We start from the raw sequence: 22,621 nt of genomic DNA, 5'->3' as shown, positions 1-22,621 counted from the left end.
CCAGCAAGTCGGGAGGAGGCCCAGGGTGCGTAAGTTGAAGACGAGGTGATTGGTCACTGACCCAACCTGGGGAGGGAGGCTTAGCACCACAACAGGCAGGAACTAGCAGTGGGGTGGCCACAAACACAAGGCGGGCAACTGTTCCCCAGAACACCAACACAAGGGAAGTTGCCAGTCCAACTGTTAGGTCTTCCCGAGTCTGGCTCTTTTTTAAAGACTGTCCAGTTAACCCCAAAAAGGCCATTTGCAACATCTGCCATGCATTTTTGGCAGCCATTGCAGTCACTGCATACTCAATAACAGTATAGGAGACCCACTCCTTTATAATGGGAACATTATTTTTAATGAGGCCCTCCTCTACGTCTCCTCAAAGGGGTATTGGAGAACATCTTAATTTCTGGTAGCCCTTGAACTTGCTGCATAAGCAATAACAGTATTGGAGACTCACTCTTTATTAATGGAAAATAATGTTTTAACTGAAGCCCTCCACTACGTCTCTTCAAATTGGTATTGGAGTGTGTCCTAATTTTTGGCAGATCTTGAACTGGCTACATATGCAATAAAAGTATAGGAGACCCACTCCTTAATAATGGAAAATACATTTTTAACTGAGGCCCTCCACTACATCTCTGCAAATTGGTATTGGAGTGCATCCTAATTTTTGGCAGCCCTTGAACTTGCTGCATACGCAATAACAGTATAGGAGAGCCACTCCTTAATAATGGAAAATACATTTTTAACTGAGGCCCTCCACTAAGTCTCTTCAAATTGGTATTGGATTGCGTTCTAATTTTTGGCAGCCCTTGAACTTGCTACATACGCAATAACGTATGCAGCAAGTACAGGAGAGTGAAAAACAAAGCAGATGCAACAGAGGCAGGGGAACACTGTGAAAGGTCTGGGACAGTTTTCTCAGAGCCTCCCAGCGCCCAGGCCCCTATGCGCGGGTTACTCTTACAAGGAGGGAAACATTTTGGAAGATGCTGAAGGGCTACCTTGGCAACTGTACCAGCATCCTCCATGATTCCTCTGTGCCTTACAACTATTGAGTATCCAAGCTGGACATGTGGCATGAACTGTCTCTCTACGCCTTGGAGGTCCTGGCCGCTAGCATTTTGTCAGAGATGATGTTTAGTGCTACCGTAGGCATTATAACATATATGCAATAACAGTATAGGAGGTCCAGTCCCTAGTAATGGTAAGGCCAATTCAAATCGATTCTATATTGTATAATATTACCTCTCTTATCTGAAATTCATTTACAGGTGAGCTATAGCAGTATGGATAGCACATTACACCAATCCAGCCAGGTATTATTGCCTTATACTGCGTACTGCTGCTGCAAAAAAAATAAATAAAAAATCTATTCTATTCCCTATTAATACCGCTGTTATCTGCATTTACAATAGAGACAGGTGCAAGGTATCATCAGCTGGAGATGAGTGTTGTTCATTGTCGTCAAATACATCTCTTCCACAATGCATTACTTGATTGATATTTTCCATTGACCAATTAATATTTTTTAACTGTGATCTTTCTCACAAATTCATGAAAGCAGGCAGGGTTGCTTGCGTCCCTTCACAGTTTGTTTCTGCCACGTCCAAAAAACACTTTTTGGGGCCAGTTAAAATCTATTTTTTATGGTACAATATTACCTCTCTTATTTGAGATTCATGTACGGGTGACCTTATAGCAGTAGGGATAGAGTCTTACAGGATCTAGTCAGGAATTATTGTATTATACTCCGTGCTGGAAAAAAAAAATTATATTCTCTATTGATAATGCTGTTAGCTGCTTTTAAAGTAGGGACAGGTGCTAGATTGTATTATCAGCTGGAGGTGAGTGTTCATTCTGGATGTGTCTGATCATATCTCACACACGACATGGCCAGATAAGGTAGTAAAATGTTAAAATTATATTTACTGGTGAATGTATTTTTCACCATTTAAATAAATGCAAAAGTGTAAATACTCATCAATAACATTACGTGTGGAAGAGCAATTTGTTTTTGGTTATTTATTTTGCCTTATAAGTCATTACCCTGGAAAGAATGTTTCTTAACATTTTTTCCAGGAAATTCCATTTTTGCTTCGTTTTTGTATGTTTTATTGTCAGTCTGTAAAAGTGGTGTAATACTCTAGCAATATTGTTCACAGCAGTGACCTGAGAGTCAGAGATGCTTCCAGGGTTCTTCCCCATGCTGTTCCTATGTCACTTGAGCACTGTTTCCATCGATTTGACAAATTTTTAGGCCCCCTCCAGACCTCTGGGGGGGAGGGGGTGGCGCCGGAAAAATGCTTGAGTTTCCCATTGACTTACATTGGGCTCGTTACTCAAGTCGAGCACCCAAGCATTACGATTTGCTCGACCCGAGCAACAAGCACCCAAGCATTTTAGTGCTCACTCATCACTAGAGTGGATAAGTGATGAATTGTGTGGTTGAAATGAGCATTGAGCAATATGCACCAAAATGTTTGCACAAAAAAGAAGTCAAACAATAGATGGTGTAAAAGATAGTCAAGAGTGTTCATAGATCCACCAAATGTATTATCCAACAGGAGACACTGTAAAAAATCTAGCACATGTTGAAACTGTAAAGTCTAACACTTCCATTTAGTTCCTTAGGGTGCGGAGGAACTGTTCCTCGTGTAATGACTTCCAGTCCGAATCGTATAATTTATCTCACATGTTTCGGATTAGGGGATACCCTGAAGGAGTTATAGATAAGGCATATCAACACGCAAGGACAATCGATAGATCGTCCCTCCTCACCTCAAGAGATCAAGACCTGACTCTGAGCCCATCACACGGGTGATAGGTACCTATGATGATCAGTCAAGAAAAGTTATGGGCATTCTTAAAAGACACTGGGGGATCTTACGAGTGGATCCGGATGTGGCAGGTTTGGTCTCTGAGACACCCTCGGTTGCATACAGGAGGGGGAAGTCTGTGAAGGACATGGTTGTCCATAGCCATTTCACTCCTCAGAGGAAGGAGGCCACATGGTTACAGAATAGGTCTAAGGGTACATTCAGGTGTGGTCACTGCTCTTTTTGTAAATTTGTTATACCATCAAAAAGTTTTGTGAGTGCAGTGACCAAACGGACATACGAAATGAGAGATTTTGCCAATTGCAGAACGTCAGGAGTGGTGTATCTCTGCACGTGCACGTGTCCAATGAACTATATTGGAAAAACGAAACGCGAACTGCGTGTTCGGATAGGCGAGCACCTTGGAGACATGAGACATAGCAGAGATACACCTCTCACCAGGCATGTTTTATCTAAACATGGAGGTGATGTGGGATGCATTTCATTTAGGGTCCTTGAAGTTGTGGTGCAGTCGATCAGACAGGGGGACTGGAATAAGAAAATACTCCAACGGGAAGCCCGGTGGATTTTTTGGATGGAGTCTATGGCCCCTGGGGGCATTAATGAACAGTTGAGTTTCTCGAGTTTCATCTAAATCTAAAGTGTGATATTAAGGGCCAAATGGAACTAGCCTTTATGGTATTGGTCTGCGGACCACTATATATATATACCCATTGTGGTGAATTGTGTATTTGTATTTTGGGGACTTTTTTATCCCTATTCTAACAGCCTTGAAGGTCTGTGAATGGCTAATGACATTGAAATATGTGGATAACACTTTAATTATAATATAGTCAGATATCTATACCCTCTTTTTCTTTCATAAATTATTGATAGTTTTTATCCCCCTGATACACAGCGTTGAATGACTCTGAATATATTAGTATTCTTGGCAGTGAGGGTGTATCTGTCTGTCCGCTTATGGCTCTTCTGTATGTAGTGCAGTCTGATGTGAGATTGGCTTGCTGGACTGGTATTGGCATCTGCTGGCTGCCATGACAACCACCATAAGATGTCCGCATGTATGGGTGTCGATTTTGCCCTGTAGCTATGTGCTCCGGTGATTGCTGATGCTTTCGGTGACATCATTTCTGGTTGGCGTCATCAGTATATCGTCGCGTGTGTTCCATGTGCGTTCCACGGGTCTGTATGCATCCCGGTTACGTCACTTCCGGTGGGCGTCACCAGTGTATTGTCACTTCCGGATGCGTGTGTTCCATGTGCGTTCCACAGACCTGTGTCCGGCGGTGGACGCCAGACATGTGTATAATGGCAGCTAAACAATTTGCTATGGTAATTAAACTGCTGTGGGGGCTAGGCTCTATATATAAGGAGGGTATACAGGTATCTTCCCATATACGCAGCATTGACTGACAATCTGGGGAGAGGGATTGATGTCCTCCCCAGGTCCCCAGATGAACCCTAGTGGAAACTAGGGGGAAACGCGTTGGGACTAGGGACTACTAATGATAAGTGCCATTTTCTACTTATTTATGAAAATTTATGATTGATTGCTATCTTTCAGCCATTTGAACAGTTTGGATTTGATACTACGTTATAGATGTGGGACTAGGGATTACTGATGATTAGTGTCACTCTTTACTAATGAATATTGATGATTGATTGTCATTTCTAGTCGTCTGAAAAAAGTTTTGGACTTGACATTATGTTATAGGTGTGATGCCTATTTATGTGGTATCAATGCCAGAGTCCCATTTGGTGTACAGTGAAGTAACAAAAATATATATTTGTGTTGGTTCATTACTGTGCTGCATATATTACATTATGTGTGATACCTATTTATGTGGTATCAGTGCCAGAGTCCCATTTGGTGAACAGTGAAATAACAAAGAATATATGGTCGTGTTGATTCATTACTGTGCTGCATATATTTATTTGGGTGGGATTTGGTGTCAGAGCCTTATATGGTTAGATAGCCAGTGAGTATGTGTCTATAAACCAATTGATTAATCTGGCTATAAACTGATTGATCTGGCTATGGAAAGATAAAGATTTTTGCTCCTAAATCTTTGAGCACTGATATATACCCTACTACATATATTTGGCTCTCTACAATTATCCAATAAGGCTTATCGGCTTCTTCACTTATACGTTCACTTTTTTTTCTACCCTTTTTTCACCATTGTGGTTTTGTTAATATTATGATAAGGGTTTTTGCAGGGACATTTAGGGACACCGATGTGGAGCGGGGGCGCCACAAAGTACAAATTAGGGTGTCAACCTCCGCTGCTAGGAAGGGAGAGGAATTAGGGATAAAATAGGGACAGGATTAATTTGTATTCCCTTCCTGTCGGTGTATTACCTAATTTTGATGTCCTATCATTAGGAGTATCATTGTTGTTTGTCTATGGATTTGGTCCTTTTTAGATTAAAATATTAAAAGTTATTTTTTAGGTTTTTTTTTTTCGTTATGGTTGTCTTTGTTTATTGGGCCCCTTATTTGATAGTTTGTTTTGGTGTCTAATTGGGAGAAGAGGGTTGCACTGACAATCCAACACCATGGGCAGCACTTTGAACACATTTTATAAGTGGTCATAAACTTGTAAAAAACTCATGAAAGAATAAAGTTACGTTAAAACCAAGCACACCATTGTTTTTCTTATGAAATTCTCAATAAGTTTGATATGTCACATGACCCTCTTCCAATTGAAAAAAATAAAGTTGGATCCAAAATGGCCGACTTCAAAATGACCGCCATGGTCACCACCCATCTGGAAAAGTTTTCCCCCTCCCATACACTAATGTGCCACAAACAGGAAGTTGATATCACCAACCATTCCAATTTAATTTAGGTGTATCCATATAAATGGCCCACCCTGTACTTTCATGACTTAGTGTTGTATACTTTTATTGCTTATAGGCTGCAGCAGGTAGAGCACTATCTATGCATACATCATTTGCAATGAGAGACAGGGAGGTGGTACTATCTTTGCATGCATATTTTAAAGGGAAAGACAGAAACATAGTGCTATCTGTGTATACACCATTTACAGGGAGAGACAGAAAGGCACTACTATCTGTGAATGCTTCATTTCCAGGAAGAGACAAGAAGACAGTATTATCTGTGCATACATCATTTTCATGAAATGGTAGTAAGTGATGTGGAGGGATTGGATGATAATATTAAAGGGGTTTTCCCATGAACAAAAGTTCATTTTAGTTAGTGTCTGTGTATGACCGTGTACGGAACATGGTCTGATCATACCACAACTCCTGGGCAGGGGAGGAAGCAAAAGACAATACAGACAGGACAGCAGGGGATCACAGAGGATTCTTTTTGTGAGGTAAAACATTTCCCTGCCTGTTTTTAAACAAGGTTTTACTTCAAAGAAAGAATCAGCTGTGATCCCGTACTGTAATGTCTGTATACTCTTTTTCTTCCTCCCCTTCCCAGGAGATTTGGTATGATCAGACCATGTTACATACACAGTCAGATACAGCCATTGATTAAAATGAACTTTTTTGTTCATTGGAAAACCCCTTTAAGAGAAGAACTGTAGAGAAAGGCAGGTGTATTTTAAATGACGCTACTTTTATTGAGCCCTCTACATACTAAAATATATCCAGAGTTATATTAATAATTTACTGGTCCATTTGCTGTAAACAGCTAGATCTGTCATATAAACACAGTATACGGCAATTCTGACATAATCTGCCATAGTAACCTACTGTATATAGTAACATTGCAAGATTTAAAATAGACAGAAGATTATCCTATTATGTTTCACTGTTGATCCAGAAGAAGGCTATGAACCTCCTATGTCATGGAAACTTTACTATTACTCATATATTCATTTAATGTATGTAAACATAATATGTTACTGGATAATTAGTTAAAATTGTACACAAAATATATGTAAGGTACCTTTTTGCAGGCGGCACAATGCTGTGCAAAATCGTTCTCATAGCAAGTGACACAATATAGGCTAGAGTGCTTGGGCACAAATGATTTAGATCCTATAGGTTGCTGACAGCCTTGGCATACAAAGCATGTCTCGTGCCAATTACAGCCCTTATACTCAATTTTACGAGAACCTGCAATATAAAGGAACATGTTAAAAAGGGCTGCAATCTTTAGCAAAAAAAATAAATAGAAAAATTCAAAAGAGGAGCAAAGGCTGTAAAACAAAAATGTTGTATATACACATTTATGAGTGAAGGCTTGTCTGCATTAGGCCCCCTTCACATGTCCGTTTTATATGTTCATATGCGGTCCGTTTTTTAAGGACTGCAAATACAGACATATACACACCCATTGTATTCAATAGGTGTGCGAACATACTAGGTTTTTCACACAGACAGTGTGTCCGTGTGAAAAACACGCAGACAAGTCAGGTTTTTTTTGTGCGGCACGCACAAAATGCGTGCTGCACACGTACACACAGATGGCACACGAATGACTCCCACAGATTATTCATACCCAGCAGAGGGAAAGCCGCCCGCTGGGGGCTGATTTTACCAGTCAGGGAAAGGGTCATTAGCCAAAAATGTTCCCAGGCTATTAATAACAGCTCACAGCTGTTTGATTAGCATTTACTGGGTAGATTACAGGGAGACCCCAGAAAAAAATTGATGTAGGGCCCCCCTATAAAATTTAACCAGCAAAGGCTAAACAAACAGCTGCGGGCTAATATTAATAATCAGTGAAGGGGCCATGGATCCTGGCCCCCTCTGAGGCTAATAACATCAACCCTCAGTGGCCCCAGAAATGGCGCATCAATAAGATGTGCCAAATCTGGCGCTTAGCCTTGGATCTTCCCATTGTCCCCTGTAAAATAAATAAAATAAAGAAGCAAATTTATATTCACCTGAACACCTAATCATCTGAAGCCTTTTTCCCCAAGAAAAAAAAATAAAATAAAAAACAACAATATCCCTCTCCTGTCCGAAGTGGAAAGAAGCCATCCCACACCGCAGTCCATCTGTGCGACATGTGCTCTTCAGCATGAAGGGTGGCATGATGCAACCGTTCAAGCTGAAGAGCAGGGGAGAATGACTCGCTGCAGTAAGTGGGCCCATGAACTGCAGTGACCTCAGTGAGATCATCGCAGTTCACCGTTAGAAATTTCTCATGGTGTTGCGGTGAGCTCAGTGAGTTCACCGCAGTTCACCGATTTCTCATTGGGACAATGGCTTCAGAGGATTAGGTGTTAAGTTGAGTATAAATTTGCTTCTTTATTTTATTTCTTTTACAGGGGACAATGGCTTCAGAGGATTAGGTGTTTGCTGAGTATAACTGTGTTTTTTATTTTTAAATAAATGTGTAAAAAAAGGTGTGGACTTTTATTTCAAATAAAGGATTTTTGTTAGGCTGTGTGCTTATTTACAAACTTTTACTATGGGGTTAGTAATGGGGGCGTCTTATAGACGCCTCTCTATAAGTAACCCCTGGGCTTCATGTCAGCTGCCAATACAAGGCTGACATGAACCCCAACCCTATTACCCCACTTTCCACCGCACCAGGGCAACTGGGAAGAGCCAAGGCTAAGCGCCAGATTTTGTGCATCTTATGGATGCACCATTTCTGAGGTCGCTGAGGGCTGATGTTATTAGCCTCAGAGGGGGCCAGGATCCATGGCCCCTTCCCTGGCTATTAATATCAGCCCGCATCTGTCTGTTTAGCCTTTGCTGGGAAGATTTTATAGGGGGGACCCTATGTTAAATTTTTTCTGGGGTTCTCCTGTAATCTAGCCAGTAAATACTAATTAAACAGCTGTGGGCTATTATTAATCGCCTGGGAACATTTGTGACTAATGGCCCCTTCCCTGGCTAGTAATATCAGCCCCCAGCAGGCAGCTTTCCCTCTGCTCGTTATGAATAATCGGCTGCGCCCACGCCATTTATTTTATTTCATTCCTCATTTTACACAGCATGTACTCAGCGGGGGCTGAATACAACTCCCATCATTGTCTCTTGCTCGCGCTGATATCAGCACAAGCAGGAGACAATGATGAAAATTGCCTTCAGCAGTCAACGCCTGTGATCAGCACGGACTGTAATGCTTTTCCCAGGCGCCGGTATGTGTCACACGAAGACATGGATGGCACATGGATATTTTGCATGGACATACGGACACACAGATGTCACACGTATGCCACACGGATGTCACACATGTACATATGGATGGCAGACGGACATGGACCATGCATCTCACCAGTACTGTTTTTTCCTGTACAGGAATCACCAGGACATGTGAAGGGGGCCTTACTGAAACTTGTTGGATTTGAGATTAGGATACAAATCTCATGACCCAAAAACAAAGAAATGAAATCAGTCTGCAACAATGAAGCTCCTCCAATTTATGAAACAGTTTTCACCAGAATTTTGGCATAAAATTGCATAAAAATGTTACAAAACCTTTCCGAAACCTGTAGTTCTCCAAATATTTTAAACATTTTGTAAATGGGGGCTTTTTTATACCAGTCCTAACAAACTTTGGTAAATTTTTAAAAAGTGGGTTGAGCTTAGTTGCACAGGAAGGCAAGCAAAACCATACAATTCATCACAAAAGTTGTATAAATTACAAAATAAATGTACTCCAGTTGCTGACTGAAGAACATTTCTGGTAGTGACGCATGGCCTGCTGAAAAATGTGTCAAAAACATTAAGTGGCAAGAAATTGGTACATCTTACTCCAGTGCTTTCTTCATCAAGTCTGGCTTACAAATGTCAGTCTTGATAAATGTTTTATCTCCAAAGCCGGATATCTAGGCTGTTTGGTCAGAATTATTTGGAATTATATGGGCAAATATTAACATTGACAGTGAGAACAGATAAAAGTACGAATTTCTATAGGACTAGTTTGGTTCTGGACACTCTTGTGTGTCCACCAAATGTGATGTACTCATGGAGTACTACAAGTTCTATGAGCAAAGTTAGTAATCACAGTTGGGCCTCTGTGCTACATGAGAAACCACTGCCTGTAGAAAATGGGGACTTGCTACAAATTTAGCATTGGAATCCAATAGGTTAAAACTTAGACAGCATTGTTGAGTGATTTTTTTTAAGTAAAAAAAAAGTTTTGGACAAAAATTAAAGATTTAATATTTATTTATTTATTAATTTTACTTATTTATATAGTGGTGTTAATTGCAAATGGCTTTACAGACATCATCACAATTTAAATTCCCTATCAGTATGTCTTTGAAGTGTGGGAGGAAACCGGAGAACCCGGAGGAAACCAAGGCAAACACGGGGAGAACATACAAACTTCTATAGCAAAATATTAAAGGGGTTGTCCAGGCTTTTCACAAAAGTCTGCAGTTACTCTATGTGACTGCAGACTTGTGAATCCTCACATCTCGCGCAGCATGTGCTGTGGGGATTCTCTGCTGCCGGTGGCAAGACTGAGCGGTCATGGGAGTATGAACGCATACTGCCGACCACATTCTGACTAGATTGTGTGGCCTCAGTGAATTCACTTGCATTGAACGAGACTGTGCACATATAGTTAGAATGAGTCCGGAAGTATGCATATCACAAAATTGCGGTCACATCCTCTTTGACGGAGCTGGAGAATAGCACTGCGTCCGATGAGCAGATTCATGATTCTGCAGTCAGTAGGAGTGACTCCAGACTTTTGTGAAAAGCCTGGACAGCTCCTTTAAACAGTCTACATATAAAGTTGCTAAGACTTTCTTTACCATGTAAAGTGCCTATGGAGGGTCCAGTAGGTCATTCATATTTGAGATTAAAGTCCGCCAGTCCCACTGATTTCAGGAGGACTGGCTACCATCTAACATGGTCTAACTCTCCTAGGACAAATGATAACAGAAAAGAGAAGCATTGGGCACTTTGAATTGAAATACCCCATCCTTCCTGGAAATAAAGTCTGAGGTGGCTGACAGTGGGGTACTACCCTCCATGAAGAACATTATTCATGCTTGACTGATTGTGGATAGCCACCTTTACAGCACACAGAATAGAAATCTCCTTACCTAGGAGGTAAATCTACCTCGCTAAGGGATATGTGCCACATGAAAAAAAAAGTATGATTTATATGGTTCTGCTTTAGTGATCTGCAGAGAGATGAGTCTTACCAGGCATTATGGTGGCCTTGCAGTTAAAACACTTTGCAGAATACTCAGTAGAGTAGCAGTCAATACACAGCAGGAGCTCATCCTTGGCAGCAAATGGCTTCTCCACCAAAGAACACGAGCACTTGACACATTTAAAGCAAGCTTCATGCCAATGACTGTCTTTATAGGAAAGATCCTGGAAGAAAAATAACCCTTCATTAGGGCATGTGCACATGCTGAGTATGTGGCGCAGATTTTTCTGCAGTAAAAACCAGAGTGTTGGCAGAAAAAATGCTGTGCAAAATGTGTGGTTTTGAAGAGTTTTTACTTGTATTTTTTCCCAATTCATTTGAGTGAGTGAAAAACACTACAAACACATTGAAATTGAAATTGACCTGTTGCAGTTTTGAGAAAACGATTTGATGGTTCAAATCTCCAAGGAAAAATAAGCAGCATGTGCATGAGATTTCAGAAATCTCATTAATTTCACTGATGCTCCATTTTTTTCTGTGATAAAAAATGCGCTGAAAAAAGCGGCAAATGCGCAGCATGTCAACAAGTCTAATCTTGAAATAAATGCCTATAGACAAAAAGAAAAGTTTTTGCTAAATGGCCCAATACAATTGCTATTTGTCTAGAAGACAACACTGATACAATAGACATTACCGATGCAGCTGACTACTGTAAATCAATTTTAACAAATAAAGAAATTATATATATATACTTCAATATTTATGTGTGTATATATATATATATATAGATATATATATATCTATATATATATCTATATATATATAGATACTGTATATACACTGCTCAAAAGAATAAAAGGAACACTTAAACAACAGAATATAACTCCAAGTAAATCAAACATCTGTGAAATCAAGCTGTGCACTTAGGAAGCAACACTGATTGACAATCAATTTCACATGCTGTTGTGCAAATGGAATAGACAATAGATGGAAATTATTGGCAATTATCAAGACACCCTCAATAAAGGAGTGGTTCTGCAGGTGGGGACCACAGACCACATCTCAGTACCAATGCTTTCTGGCTGATGTTTTGGTCACTTTTGAATGTTGGTTGTGCTTTCACACTCGTGGTAGCATGACACGGACTCTACAACCCACAGAAGTTGCTCAGGTAGTGCAGCTCATCCAGGATGGCACATCAATGTGAGCTGTGGCAAGAAGGTTTGCTGTGTCTGTCAGTGTAGTGTCCAGAGGCTGGAGGAGCTACCAGGAGACAGGCCAGTACACCAGGAGACGTGGAGGGGGCCGTAGGAGGGCAACAATCCAGCAGCAGGACCGCTACGTCCGCCTTTGTGGAAGGAGGAACAGAGCCCTGCAAAATGACCTCCAGCAGGCCACAAATGTGCATGTGTCTGCACAAACGGTTAGAAACCGACTCCATAAGGGTGGTATGAGGGCCCGACATCCACAGATGGGGGTTGTACTCACAGCCCAACACCGTGCAGGATGCTTGGCATTTGCCACAGAACACCAGGATTGGCAAAGTGGCCACTGGCGCCCTGTGCGCTTCACAGATGAAAGCAGGTTCACACTGAGCACATGTGACAGATGTGACAGAGTCTGGAGACGCCGTGGAGAGCGATCTGCTGCCTGCAACATCCTTCAGCATGACCAGTTTGGCAGTGGGTCAGTAATGATGTGGGATGGCATTTCTTTGGAGGGCCGCACAGCCCTCCATGTGCTCGCTAGAGGTAGCCTGACTGCCATTAGGTACCGAGATGAGATCCTCAGACCCCTTGTGAGACCATATGCTGGTGCAGTTGGCCCTGGGTTCCTCCTAATGCAGGACAATGCCAGACCTCATGTGGCAGGAGTGTGTCAGCATTGAAGCTATGGACAGGCCCGCTTGTTCCCCAGACCTGAATCCGATTGAGCACATCTGGGACATCATGTCTCGCTCCATCCACCAACGTCACGTTGCACCACAGACTGTTCAGGAGTTGGCGGATGCTTTAGTCCAGGTCTGGGAGGAGATCCCACAGGAGACCATCCGCAACCTCATCAGTAGCATGCCCAGGCGTTGTAGGGAGGTCATACAGGCACGTGAAGGCCACACACAATACTGAGCCTCATTTTGACTTGTTTTAAGGACATTACATCAAAGTTGGATCAGCCTGTAGTGTGTTTTTCCACTTTAATTTTGGGGGTGACTCCAAATCCAGGCCTCCATTGGTTAATAAATTTGATTTCCGTTGATGATTTTTGTGTGATTTTATTGTCAGTACATTCAACTTTGTACAAAACAAAGTATTCAATGAGAATATTTCATTCATTCAGATCTAGGATGTGTTATTTGAGTGTTCCCTTTATTTTTTTGAGCAGTGTATATATGTGTGTGTGTTTACATGTTATAGATACTTCTTTGAAAGTCAGCATCTCTCTAAAAACCTTTGATATATAATATATTTTCAATGGAAGCATGCTGCCATATTGTGGGTGGCACGGCTTTTCATTGATCCCCTTGGACTACACATGCGTCTAATGCTCATGTGCAGGCAGAAGAAACCGAAAACACTATCCATGCATGCCACACTGCTCTCGGCCTAATCCAAGTGTTCTCATGCCAATTAGAGTGGAGAGCAGTGTGATAGTGATAGACAGTGAAGTGAAAAATTGTCTAATAAAATAAAACTATGGCCCCAACACCAGTGTGCACATTATCAGTCTCTCCACATTCTCTTCTGACTAAACAGTGAGATCTTGCAAGTTATCCTGAGATCTCTCTGCTTAGTGCAGAGACCATTTCACTGATATAGAGTGAATGATAATGTGCGCGCTGCTGTTAGGGACACAGTTTTACTTTATTAGAGGAGTTTTCATTACTGCTCCACAGCACTTCACATCCATCACTATCACGCAGTCTGACATGCATGGACAGTGAAGTGTTGCGAAGCGGCAACGAAAACTCTTCTAATAAAGTAAAACTATGTCCCTAACAGCAGCGCGCATATTGTATTTCATGCTGCAGAACCGAACATGATTTTTCACTACCACTACGCATGAGGGTAACTTTCGTGAACTATTCAGAAATTCGACGATTTGCATACAATGGACTCACCCTTCATATGGTGTGTAAATGCCTTTACCTAATGATGTTTTTAATTAATTATAATTAGAAATGTATTTATTTTTCATTTGTAATATATTAAATTAAAATAGAGGGGTGATTTTTAATGATAAGTACTCTTTAAAGTTAAACTTTACACTCCAGGTAAAACTTATACAATACAGTCATGGCCAAAAGTTTTGAGAATGACACCAAAATTATATTTTCACATGATCTGCTGGCCTCTGGTTTTTATTAGTGTTTGTCTGATGTTTATATCACATACAGAAATATAATTGCAATCATATTATGAGTACCAATAGGTTATATTGACAGTTAGAATGAGTTAATGCAGCAAGTCAATATTTGCAGTGTTGCCCCTTCTTCTTCAAGACCACTGTAATTCTCCCTTGCATGCTCTCAATCAACTTTTGGACCAAATCCTGACTGATAGCAGTCCATTCTTGCATAATCAATGCTTGCATTTTGCCAGAATTTGTTGGTTTTTGTTTGTTCACCCGTCTCTTGATGATTGACCACAAGTTCTCAATGGGATTAAGATTTGCCGAGTTTCCAGGCCATGGACCCAAAATCTCTATGTTTTGTTCCATGAGCCATTTAGTTATCACCTTTGCTTTATGGCAAGGTGCTCCATCATGCTGGAAAAGGCATTGTTGGGCGCCAAACTGCTCTTGGACGGTTGGGAGAAGTTGCTCTTAGAGGACATTCTGGTACCATTCTTTACTCATGGCTGTGTTTTTAGGCAAGACTGTGAGTGAGCCGATTCCCTTGGCTGAGAAGCAACCCCACACATGAATGGTTTCAGGATGCTTTACAGTTGGCATGAGACAAGACTGGTGGTAGCGCTCACCTCTTCTTCTCTGAATAAGCTGTTTTCCAGATGTCCCAAACAATCGAAAAGGGGATTCATCAGGGAAAATGACTTTGCCCCAGTCCTCAGCAGTCCACTCCCTGTACCTTTTGCAGAATATCAGTCGGTCCCTGATGTTTTTTCTGGAGAGAAGTGGCTTCTTTGCTGCCCTCCTTGAAACCAGCCCTTGCTCAAAGAGTCTCCGCCTCACAGTGTGTGCAGAAGCACTCACACCAGCCTGCTGCCATTCCAGAGCAAGCTCGGCACTGCTGGTAGTCCGATCCCGCAGCTGAAACAGTTTTAAGATACGGTCCTGGCGCTTGCTTGTCTTTCTTGGGCGCCCTGGAGCCTTTTTGACCACAATGGAAGCTCTCTCCTTGAAGTTCTTGATGATGCGATAGATTGTTGACTGAGGTGCAATCTTTGTAGCTGCGATACTCTTCCCTGTTAGGCCATTTTTGTGCAGTGCAATGATGGCTGCACATGTTTCTTTAGAGATAACCATGGTTAACTGAAGAGAAACAATGATACCAATAACCAGCCTCCTTTTAAAGTGTCCAGTGATGTCATTCTTACTTAATCATGACTGATTGATCGCCAGCTCTGTCCTCATCAACACCCACACCTGTGTTAATGGATCAATCACTAAAACGATGTTAGCTGCTCCTTTTAAGGCAGGACTGCAATGATGTTGAAATGTGTTTTGGTGGTTAAAGTTCATTTTCTGGACAAATATTGACTTTGCAAGTACAGTAATTGCTGTTAAGCTGATCACTCTTTGACATTCAGGAGTATATGCAAATTGCCATTACAAAAAATGAAGCAGTAAACTTTGGAAAAATTACTATTTGTCTCATTCTCAATACTTTTGGCCATGACTGTATGTTACGCTTAAGAGAATACGTACACAACCCACGAAAAGAGAGGAGCGCATCAATGGACTCATTCATTTACGTTTTTTGATAGAATACTAGTATGGGACAGATCTCTGCCACCAAAATCCTCTGCTATGGAAATTTGTCACATATGAACTAACCCTTCAAGCTATGACTAATAAGTAATCTGCATATTCTGTTATGAACATAAAGTAGTTTGCAGCATATAATTTGCAACTGATTTATAACTAAAATATGTATTCTGGATGTGAGTACTCTTGTAGTTACTACTTTGATTATTAGCAAATCCATGTGTGTTGCCTATCGGATTGTAAGGATAAATCTCAGAGGTCATTGCACATGTCTGTCCATATGAATGCTGTACGGAACCACTGCATACTTTATACCCAGGGTACTGAAATGTAATGCATCCATAGCATTCGCTTCTTACAAATACATGTATCCTAGAGCATTAGTCCCCCATCTCAACTGAGGCATGAATTCATAAAACAGAGGAGTGTATCTGTCAGTGGTCTTTTGGAAGGCTTTCACTTTAAATTGAACTACTACATTAAGAAAAACTTAAAGATATTAACTGGAATATAAATTGGTATGCATGCAATGTGTACGCGCATGTTCACACTGTCCACTAAACATAAAGAACCTAAGATAAAAACAAAATGAGCAAATAACCTGCAGTAAATAAATAAATGAATAGTAATAGTGCATTAAAATAACATAGGGTACTTAGTTAAAATAATTTTGATTAAAATTTTTTTAAAAGCCATCCCACCACTCCTAGGTGACCCTATTCGGGATGGTCATAACCTCTAGTATTAAAACCTTACAATATGTCAAATGACATAAATGTGAATAAGGGCCAAACAGGACTGAGACCCTGACTATTGGACACCCACCCATGGGGAACTATATAAACATAATGTCCAGCTCAAAGAAAAGGGAGGCCATGCCCTTATTGGCACCGAGGTAAAAAAACATGAAACAAAAACCTGTGTAAATAAGGACATGGCCTCCCTTTTCTTTGAGCTGGACTTTACGTTTATATAATGTATCTTCCCATTTGCTGGGGGTCCATTAGTCAGGGTCTCAGTCCTGCTTGTCCCTTATTCACATTTACGTCATTTGACATATGGTAAGGTTTTAATACTAGAGGTTAGGACCTTCCCGAACAGGGTCACCTTGACGTGGTAGAATGGCTTTTATATTTCTTTATCAAAATTATGTTAACTAAGTACCTTACATTATTGCTATTTATTTACTGCAGGGTATATGCTCATTTTACTACATTAAGAAACCGACACAGACTAATCTCTACTAATATCTCAGTATCTCAGATTATGTTTATTCACGTCTTCCCCCTTTACCTTAGAATCACATTCAATGGGGTTTTTACATCCTTCACATTTATTTGCAAAAATGCTTTCAAAGCATTTGACACAGTATGGATTGTCTTCTCTCTCAGTATATTTTTGACCATAAAGGGATTTCTTACAATGGTAGCAGTCAAAAGCTTTGTCATCCATGACAATAATTCAGCTGAAAGACAAGAAAACAGTAAAACACATAAAAAAATCAATGATGATGGAATGTTACTAAAAGAATGGTAATCAACCGATACATTAAAATATTGAAATATTAATGCAGATAAAGAAAAACCCATTTGATTTTCAAATTACATTTTTGAAGAACCTTGTGCAGAACACCGTATGAATAAAGGAGCACCTATAAGGCATACTGTGATAATGTATAGTAGATAAATGTCTTCTATTAACATAAAATGCATACTGCAGGGTGTGCCAAAGTAAAATTAATGAGGCTATTAAGATCTGATCTACATACTAAGCACCATTATAGAACATCTTGTAGAAGTAACTATACAATCAATATTTCTTGTGGAAACCCAATTTCCAACACTTCTAGCCTTTTATCTGCACCCTAACTTGTATTAACATACTAAAGCTGCTAAATCTGTGTAATAAGATAAACCTATAATGCTGGAGCAAAAGTATGTAAATCACTTCATTAAACATAAGGCAACCAAATACTCCAAGAAAATTTGCTATAAATGAAACTACAGGATAAGTGGTACTGCTGGGTCTCTAACATATTTGCTTTAGAGCTAAGCCAAGGAGCAGAGTGTCACTTCTTTGCCTCTAAGCCGCGCAAGTTCCCAGGTCTTTCCCCCTGAAATAGCAACTGTTAGCAATTGCTATTGCGAGAAATTACTGTCTGAATCACATTGTTAGAAATAGAAGTCAGAAAAAGTAAAAGTCAAGAGAGACATAATTAAAAATGCACATTAGACTAAGGTCAGAACACGCAGTAGAACAAAGTCAGAAAAGCAAGATGGTTGTTGATGCAAGTGACAAACACACAATTACAGCCTAGGAACCAAATGTCCCAGAGTTGTATGTATGTATGTATGGTGGAAGAATAATAAAGCCTGGGGCACACATATATTGTCTGGGATCAAGAATATTTAGTACTGTTTTAGAATTTGGACTCAAGAGCATTGCAGTGGGCAGAAGGAGAACATTGGGCACCAGAGAAATGAGTTGGTAACTTGTTATAAAAGTTACATGTCTTGTGGCATCATGCGGCCAATAAATGTTTCTTTCTAGCATTACTGAAGAAGGCTGGAAAAGGAATGAAAGCGCAAGATGGTTTTATCCGGTGATGGAGGTGTGGCACCCCAGGAGTCCGGTTGCCACATTGGCATTGCCTCCCTCACAGGGAGTGATGCCATGCCTGGAAGCAAGGAGGGGTCCCATTATCAGGTAACACCATCATCCAACATATTTCTTGGCTCTAGACCAAAAGGGGGAGCTCTAACCTGGTTTCAGGGGAGCTTCCCCTTTAAATTGGAGCATGGAGGCAGGGGTTAGAAAAGTCAGGTGGAGTGAGAAAAGTCAGTTGGGGACGGAGGAGAGAGAGAGAAAGACGAGGGAGATCCTGGGGAGGGGAGCTGTGACCAAGCTCGCCCCAGAGAAAAGCGCCAGAAACCGGACCCCGGAGTCCATGGTTGCTCGGGTACTGAAGTCCCAGCAGCTAAATCCGGAGGGCAGGAGACTGCAGGTCTCCTGGCCCCACCAAACACCTGGTGGCTCAGCAGCATACTAGAGACGGATCTACTACGAAGGAGCGACACCTGTAAAAGGCTCGAGCTGCCTGCCGTATGGGCTAGGATTTAACGATCACTCAGGAAAGAGGGCCGCAGCATAACTTTAGGCAGCAGGGCCAAAGATGACAGCGCAGAAGGAAGGCCTACAACCCCACCTGGCGAGGTGGATCCCAAATTGCTTCTAGGCTGCCCGGATCTCCATTACCTTCTGTTACCAGTGCCCCGGTCTGCAACATCAAATATCAAGTAAAGGTAGAGGAAACCACCATTCCTGTGTCGTCTGGTCATTATCTGCACCCTCAGTCCTGCACCCCAACATCCACAATCCACTACATAAACCGTACCAGTAGCCCTGGGGCCCCGCTCTACAAGTGGGGAGCAAATCCATCCCAGCTGCATCATCAATGGCCCCAGCGGTCTCTTTCAGCAGCGGCGGCCACCTATAGCCGCACACCACTGGTGGCGTCACAAAACTTTTCCCCTAAATAAACTGTCCTTTTTATTGAACGCCTAGGGCCCCGGACCAGGTCACGCCCCCGTGACAATCCCAAGGAACCGACCGACTCGGTGGCGAGTACCCCACGGTCCTAGGGGGCGTGTCAGAGGCTAACAGGGTGCAAGGAGGTGCTCACCTGATAAGGTTGTGTATCTCAAAAATGTCAGCTGCTGCAAGCCCACGAGAGAAATCTGATGAAAATCCCTGTGGAGCAAGGTGGGTTAACTGCACTGCTGATGATAACCAATTAAAGATTCAAGTAGACTTAAGATGTATCTATGCGGTTTATTGTCAACGCGTTTCGAAGTCATCCGACTTCTACATCAGGGCAAACCACAAGAGCTTGTGAAGTCCTGATGAAAAAGTCAGATGACTTCAAAATGTGTTGATAATATACAGCATAGAAACATCTTTGGTCTCCTGGGATCTTCAACTGGTTATCAGCAGCGCCTTTCTAGCATTAGTCTTAGCGTTTATGGTTTATGGAAGAAAATGAAAATTGGTGAATTAGTTAAAAATGTTATCAAGCATGTTGAAAATACCTTTGTATTGCAGGTTTGGGAATATTTACAATAGTCGAACAACAGTTGTGCGCCAGTAGAAGTAGATGATGCTCATATCATTGTGTAGCTGTAACATGATTTTTTTCATTGACTTCTATTACAATGTGACACAGGGAGAGAACCTGATTGACTAACGAGTAGTGTTGAGCGATACCTTCCGATATCAGGAAATATCGTATCGGATTGGATCGGACCGATACTCAAAAAGTATCGGATATCGCCGATTCCGATACCGGAAACCAATGCAAGTCAATGGGACAGAAATATCGGAATGAAAATAAACCCTTTCTTTCCTTGTAGGTTAAATCTACATGAAGTAAAACAACTAAGAATAATGTAGAATGTATTATGCAAAAAGCCGGCAATTCATCAGCGCATACACCGGTACCCGACAATTTACAACAGAAAGAATAAAGCTTCACACATAGATTAGATAGATAGAAACATGTCAGTCACATATATATGAAGTACAGTGACAGTGTTGCTTAATGTACTTGTCATTTAGTGCAAAGGATTTATTAAAAAAAATATTAGTGTTTTCATGCACCGTCTCTTTAAAAAAGCCGGCCGGCAATTCAGCAGCGGTACCCGACAATTTATAACAGACAGAATAGAGCTTCACACATAGATTAGATAGATAGAAACATGTCAGTCACATATATATGAAGTACAGTGACAGTGTTGCTTACTGTACTTGTCATTTAGTGTTAAAATAAATGATTTATTTAAAAAAAAATTGGCGTGGGGTTCCCCTTAATTTTAGTCTCTAGCGGAGGTTAAGCAGACGGCTGGGGCAGATGTTTGAAGCCTGGGAAGGGGGTAATACCCACGGAGCTTCCCAGGCTGCTAATATCAGCCCCCAGCGGAATACTTAGCCTTTACTAGCTATTAAAATGGGGGACCCCCCCAAAAAAATGACGTGGGGTTCCCCCTAATTTAATAGCTAGCAAAGGCTAGGCAGAAAGCTGGGGGCTGATATTAATAGCCCAGGAAGGGTGCCATGAATATTGGCCCCCTCCCAGGCTAGAAACACCAGTCGTCAGCCGCCCCAGAAATGGCGCATCCACAGGATGTGCCAATTCTGGCACTTAGCCTCGCTCTTCCCACTGCCCTGTAGCGGTGGCAGTGGGGTAATAGGGTTGGGGTTGATGTCAGCTTATAATACCAGCTGACATCAAGCCCAGGTTAGTAATGGAGAGGCGTCTATAAGACACCCCCATTACTAACCCCATAGTCAAAGTTAAAAAAAAAACCACAAACACCCAGAATAAAGTCCTTTAATTGAAATAAACACACAATTCTTTATTGTTCTAAATTAAACCATACTTACCGTCACGCCCATTCCAGCTGAAGCCAATGATCTCCTGCAATAAAAGAAAAATAATAAAGCAACCTCATCCTTACCTTTCCATGGTTCCCACGATGGCTCCAGCTCTGCTACATCGAGATGACAGGCTGGACCGCAGGAGAAAGCTGCCATCCAGCCTGTCATCCCGCAGACACTGAGAAGCGCAGGCATGCTTGCGCTCCTGTGTCTCTCTGTGACGGCATCCAGATGAGCCGACAATGAACTCGGCTCACCTCATGCACGTCACTGACAGCGTGGGAGAATTCTCCTGCACTCAGCGCTTCAGCGTGAGAATTTTCCCACGCTGTCAGTGACGTGCATGAGGTGAGCTGAGTTCATTGGACATGAACTCGGCTCATCTGGATGACGTCACAGAGAGACACTAAGGAGCGCAAGCATGCCTGCGCTTCTCAGTGTCTGCGGGATGACAGGCTGGATGGCAGCGTTATGCTGCGGTCCAGCCTGTCATCTCGATGTAGCAGAGCTGAAGCTGTCGTGGGATCCATGGGAAGGTAAGGATGAGGTTGGTTTATTATTTTTCTTTTATTGCAGGAGATCGTTGGCTTCAGCTGGAATGGGCGTGATGGTAGGTATTGTTTAATTTAGAACAATAAAGAATTGTGTGTTTATTTCAATTAAAGGACTTTATTCTGGGTGTTGTGTTTTTTTTAAATACTTTACTAGAAATTCATGGTGGTCATGTCTAATATTGGCGTGACCCCATGAATTTCGGGCTTAGGGCCAGCTGATAATGCCAAGCTGGCCTTAACCCCTTTATTACCCAGTGAGCCACCGCACCAGGGCCCTGGATGAGTTGGGTACAGCGCCAGAAGATGGCGCTTCTATGAACGTGCCATTTTCCGGGGCGGCTGCGGACTGCAATTTGCAGCGGGTGGGGCCCAGAAAGCTTGGGCCTCCCTGCGCTGCGGATTCCAGCCCCCAGCTGCCTAGTTGTACCTGGCTGGACACAAAAATAGGGCGAAGCTCCACGTATTTTTTTTTTTAATTATTTCATGAAATTCATGAAATAATTAAGAAAAAAAGGGCTTCCCTATATTGTTGTGTCCGGCCAGGTACAAATAGGCAGCTGGTGGTTGGGGGCAGTCCGTTCCTGCCTGCTGTACCTGGCTGGACACAAATATAGTGCGAAGCCCCACGTCAATTTTTTTTAAATTATTTCATGAATTTCCTGAAATAATTAAAAAAAAATTGACGTGGGGCTTCGCACTATATTTGTGTCCAGCCAGGTACAGCAGGCAGGAACGGGCTGCCCCCAACCACCAGCTGCCTATTTGTACCTGGCCGGACACAACAATATCGGGAAGCCCTTTTTTTAAAA

General features: G+C 41.8%; 1 protein-coding gene across 2 annotated transcripts in view; it reads right to left on the bottom strand.

The window, feature by feature from the left end:
* Positions 1 to 22,621, bottom strand: part of FHL5 (four and a half LIM domains 5) — a 134,001-nt gene that overhangs the window by 16,074 nt on the left and 95,306 nt on the right. For both annotated transcript variants that reach the window (XM_073675733.1, XM_073675732.1), the window contains exons 2-4: positions 17,119 to 17,290; positions 10,931 to 11,105; positions 6,757 to 6,926 (exon numbers count right to left, since the gene is read on the bottom strand). In XM_073675733.1, coding sequence (XP_073531834.1) covers positions 6,757 to 6,926; positions 10,931 to 11,105; positions 17,119 to 17,277 — 504 coding nt within the window. In that variant the 5' untranslated portion in view covers positions 17,278 to 17,290. The remainder of the gene's footprint in view (positions 1 to 6,756; positions 6,927 to 10,930; positions 11,106 to 17,118; positions 17,291 to 22,621) is intronic.

The sequence above is a fragment of the Phyllobates terribilis genome, unplaced genomic scaffold, assembly GCF_046119375.1.
Source record: "Phyllobates terribilis strain yellow unplaced genomic scaffold, ASM4611937v1 Scaffold_3__8_contigs__length_932513732, whole genome shotgun sequence".
NCBI classification, from domain to species: Eukaryota; Metazoa; Chordata; class Amphibia; order Anura; family Dendrobatidae; genus Phyllobates; species Phyllobates terribilis.
The sequence above is the reverse complement of the archived record's forward strand: the minus strand, read 5'-3'. Positions and strand labels throughout refer to the sequence as shown.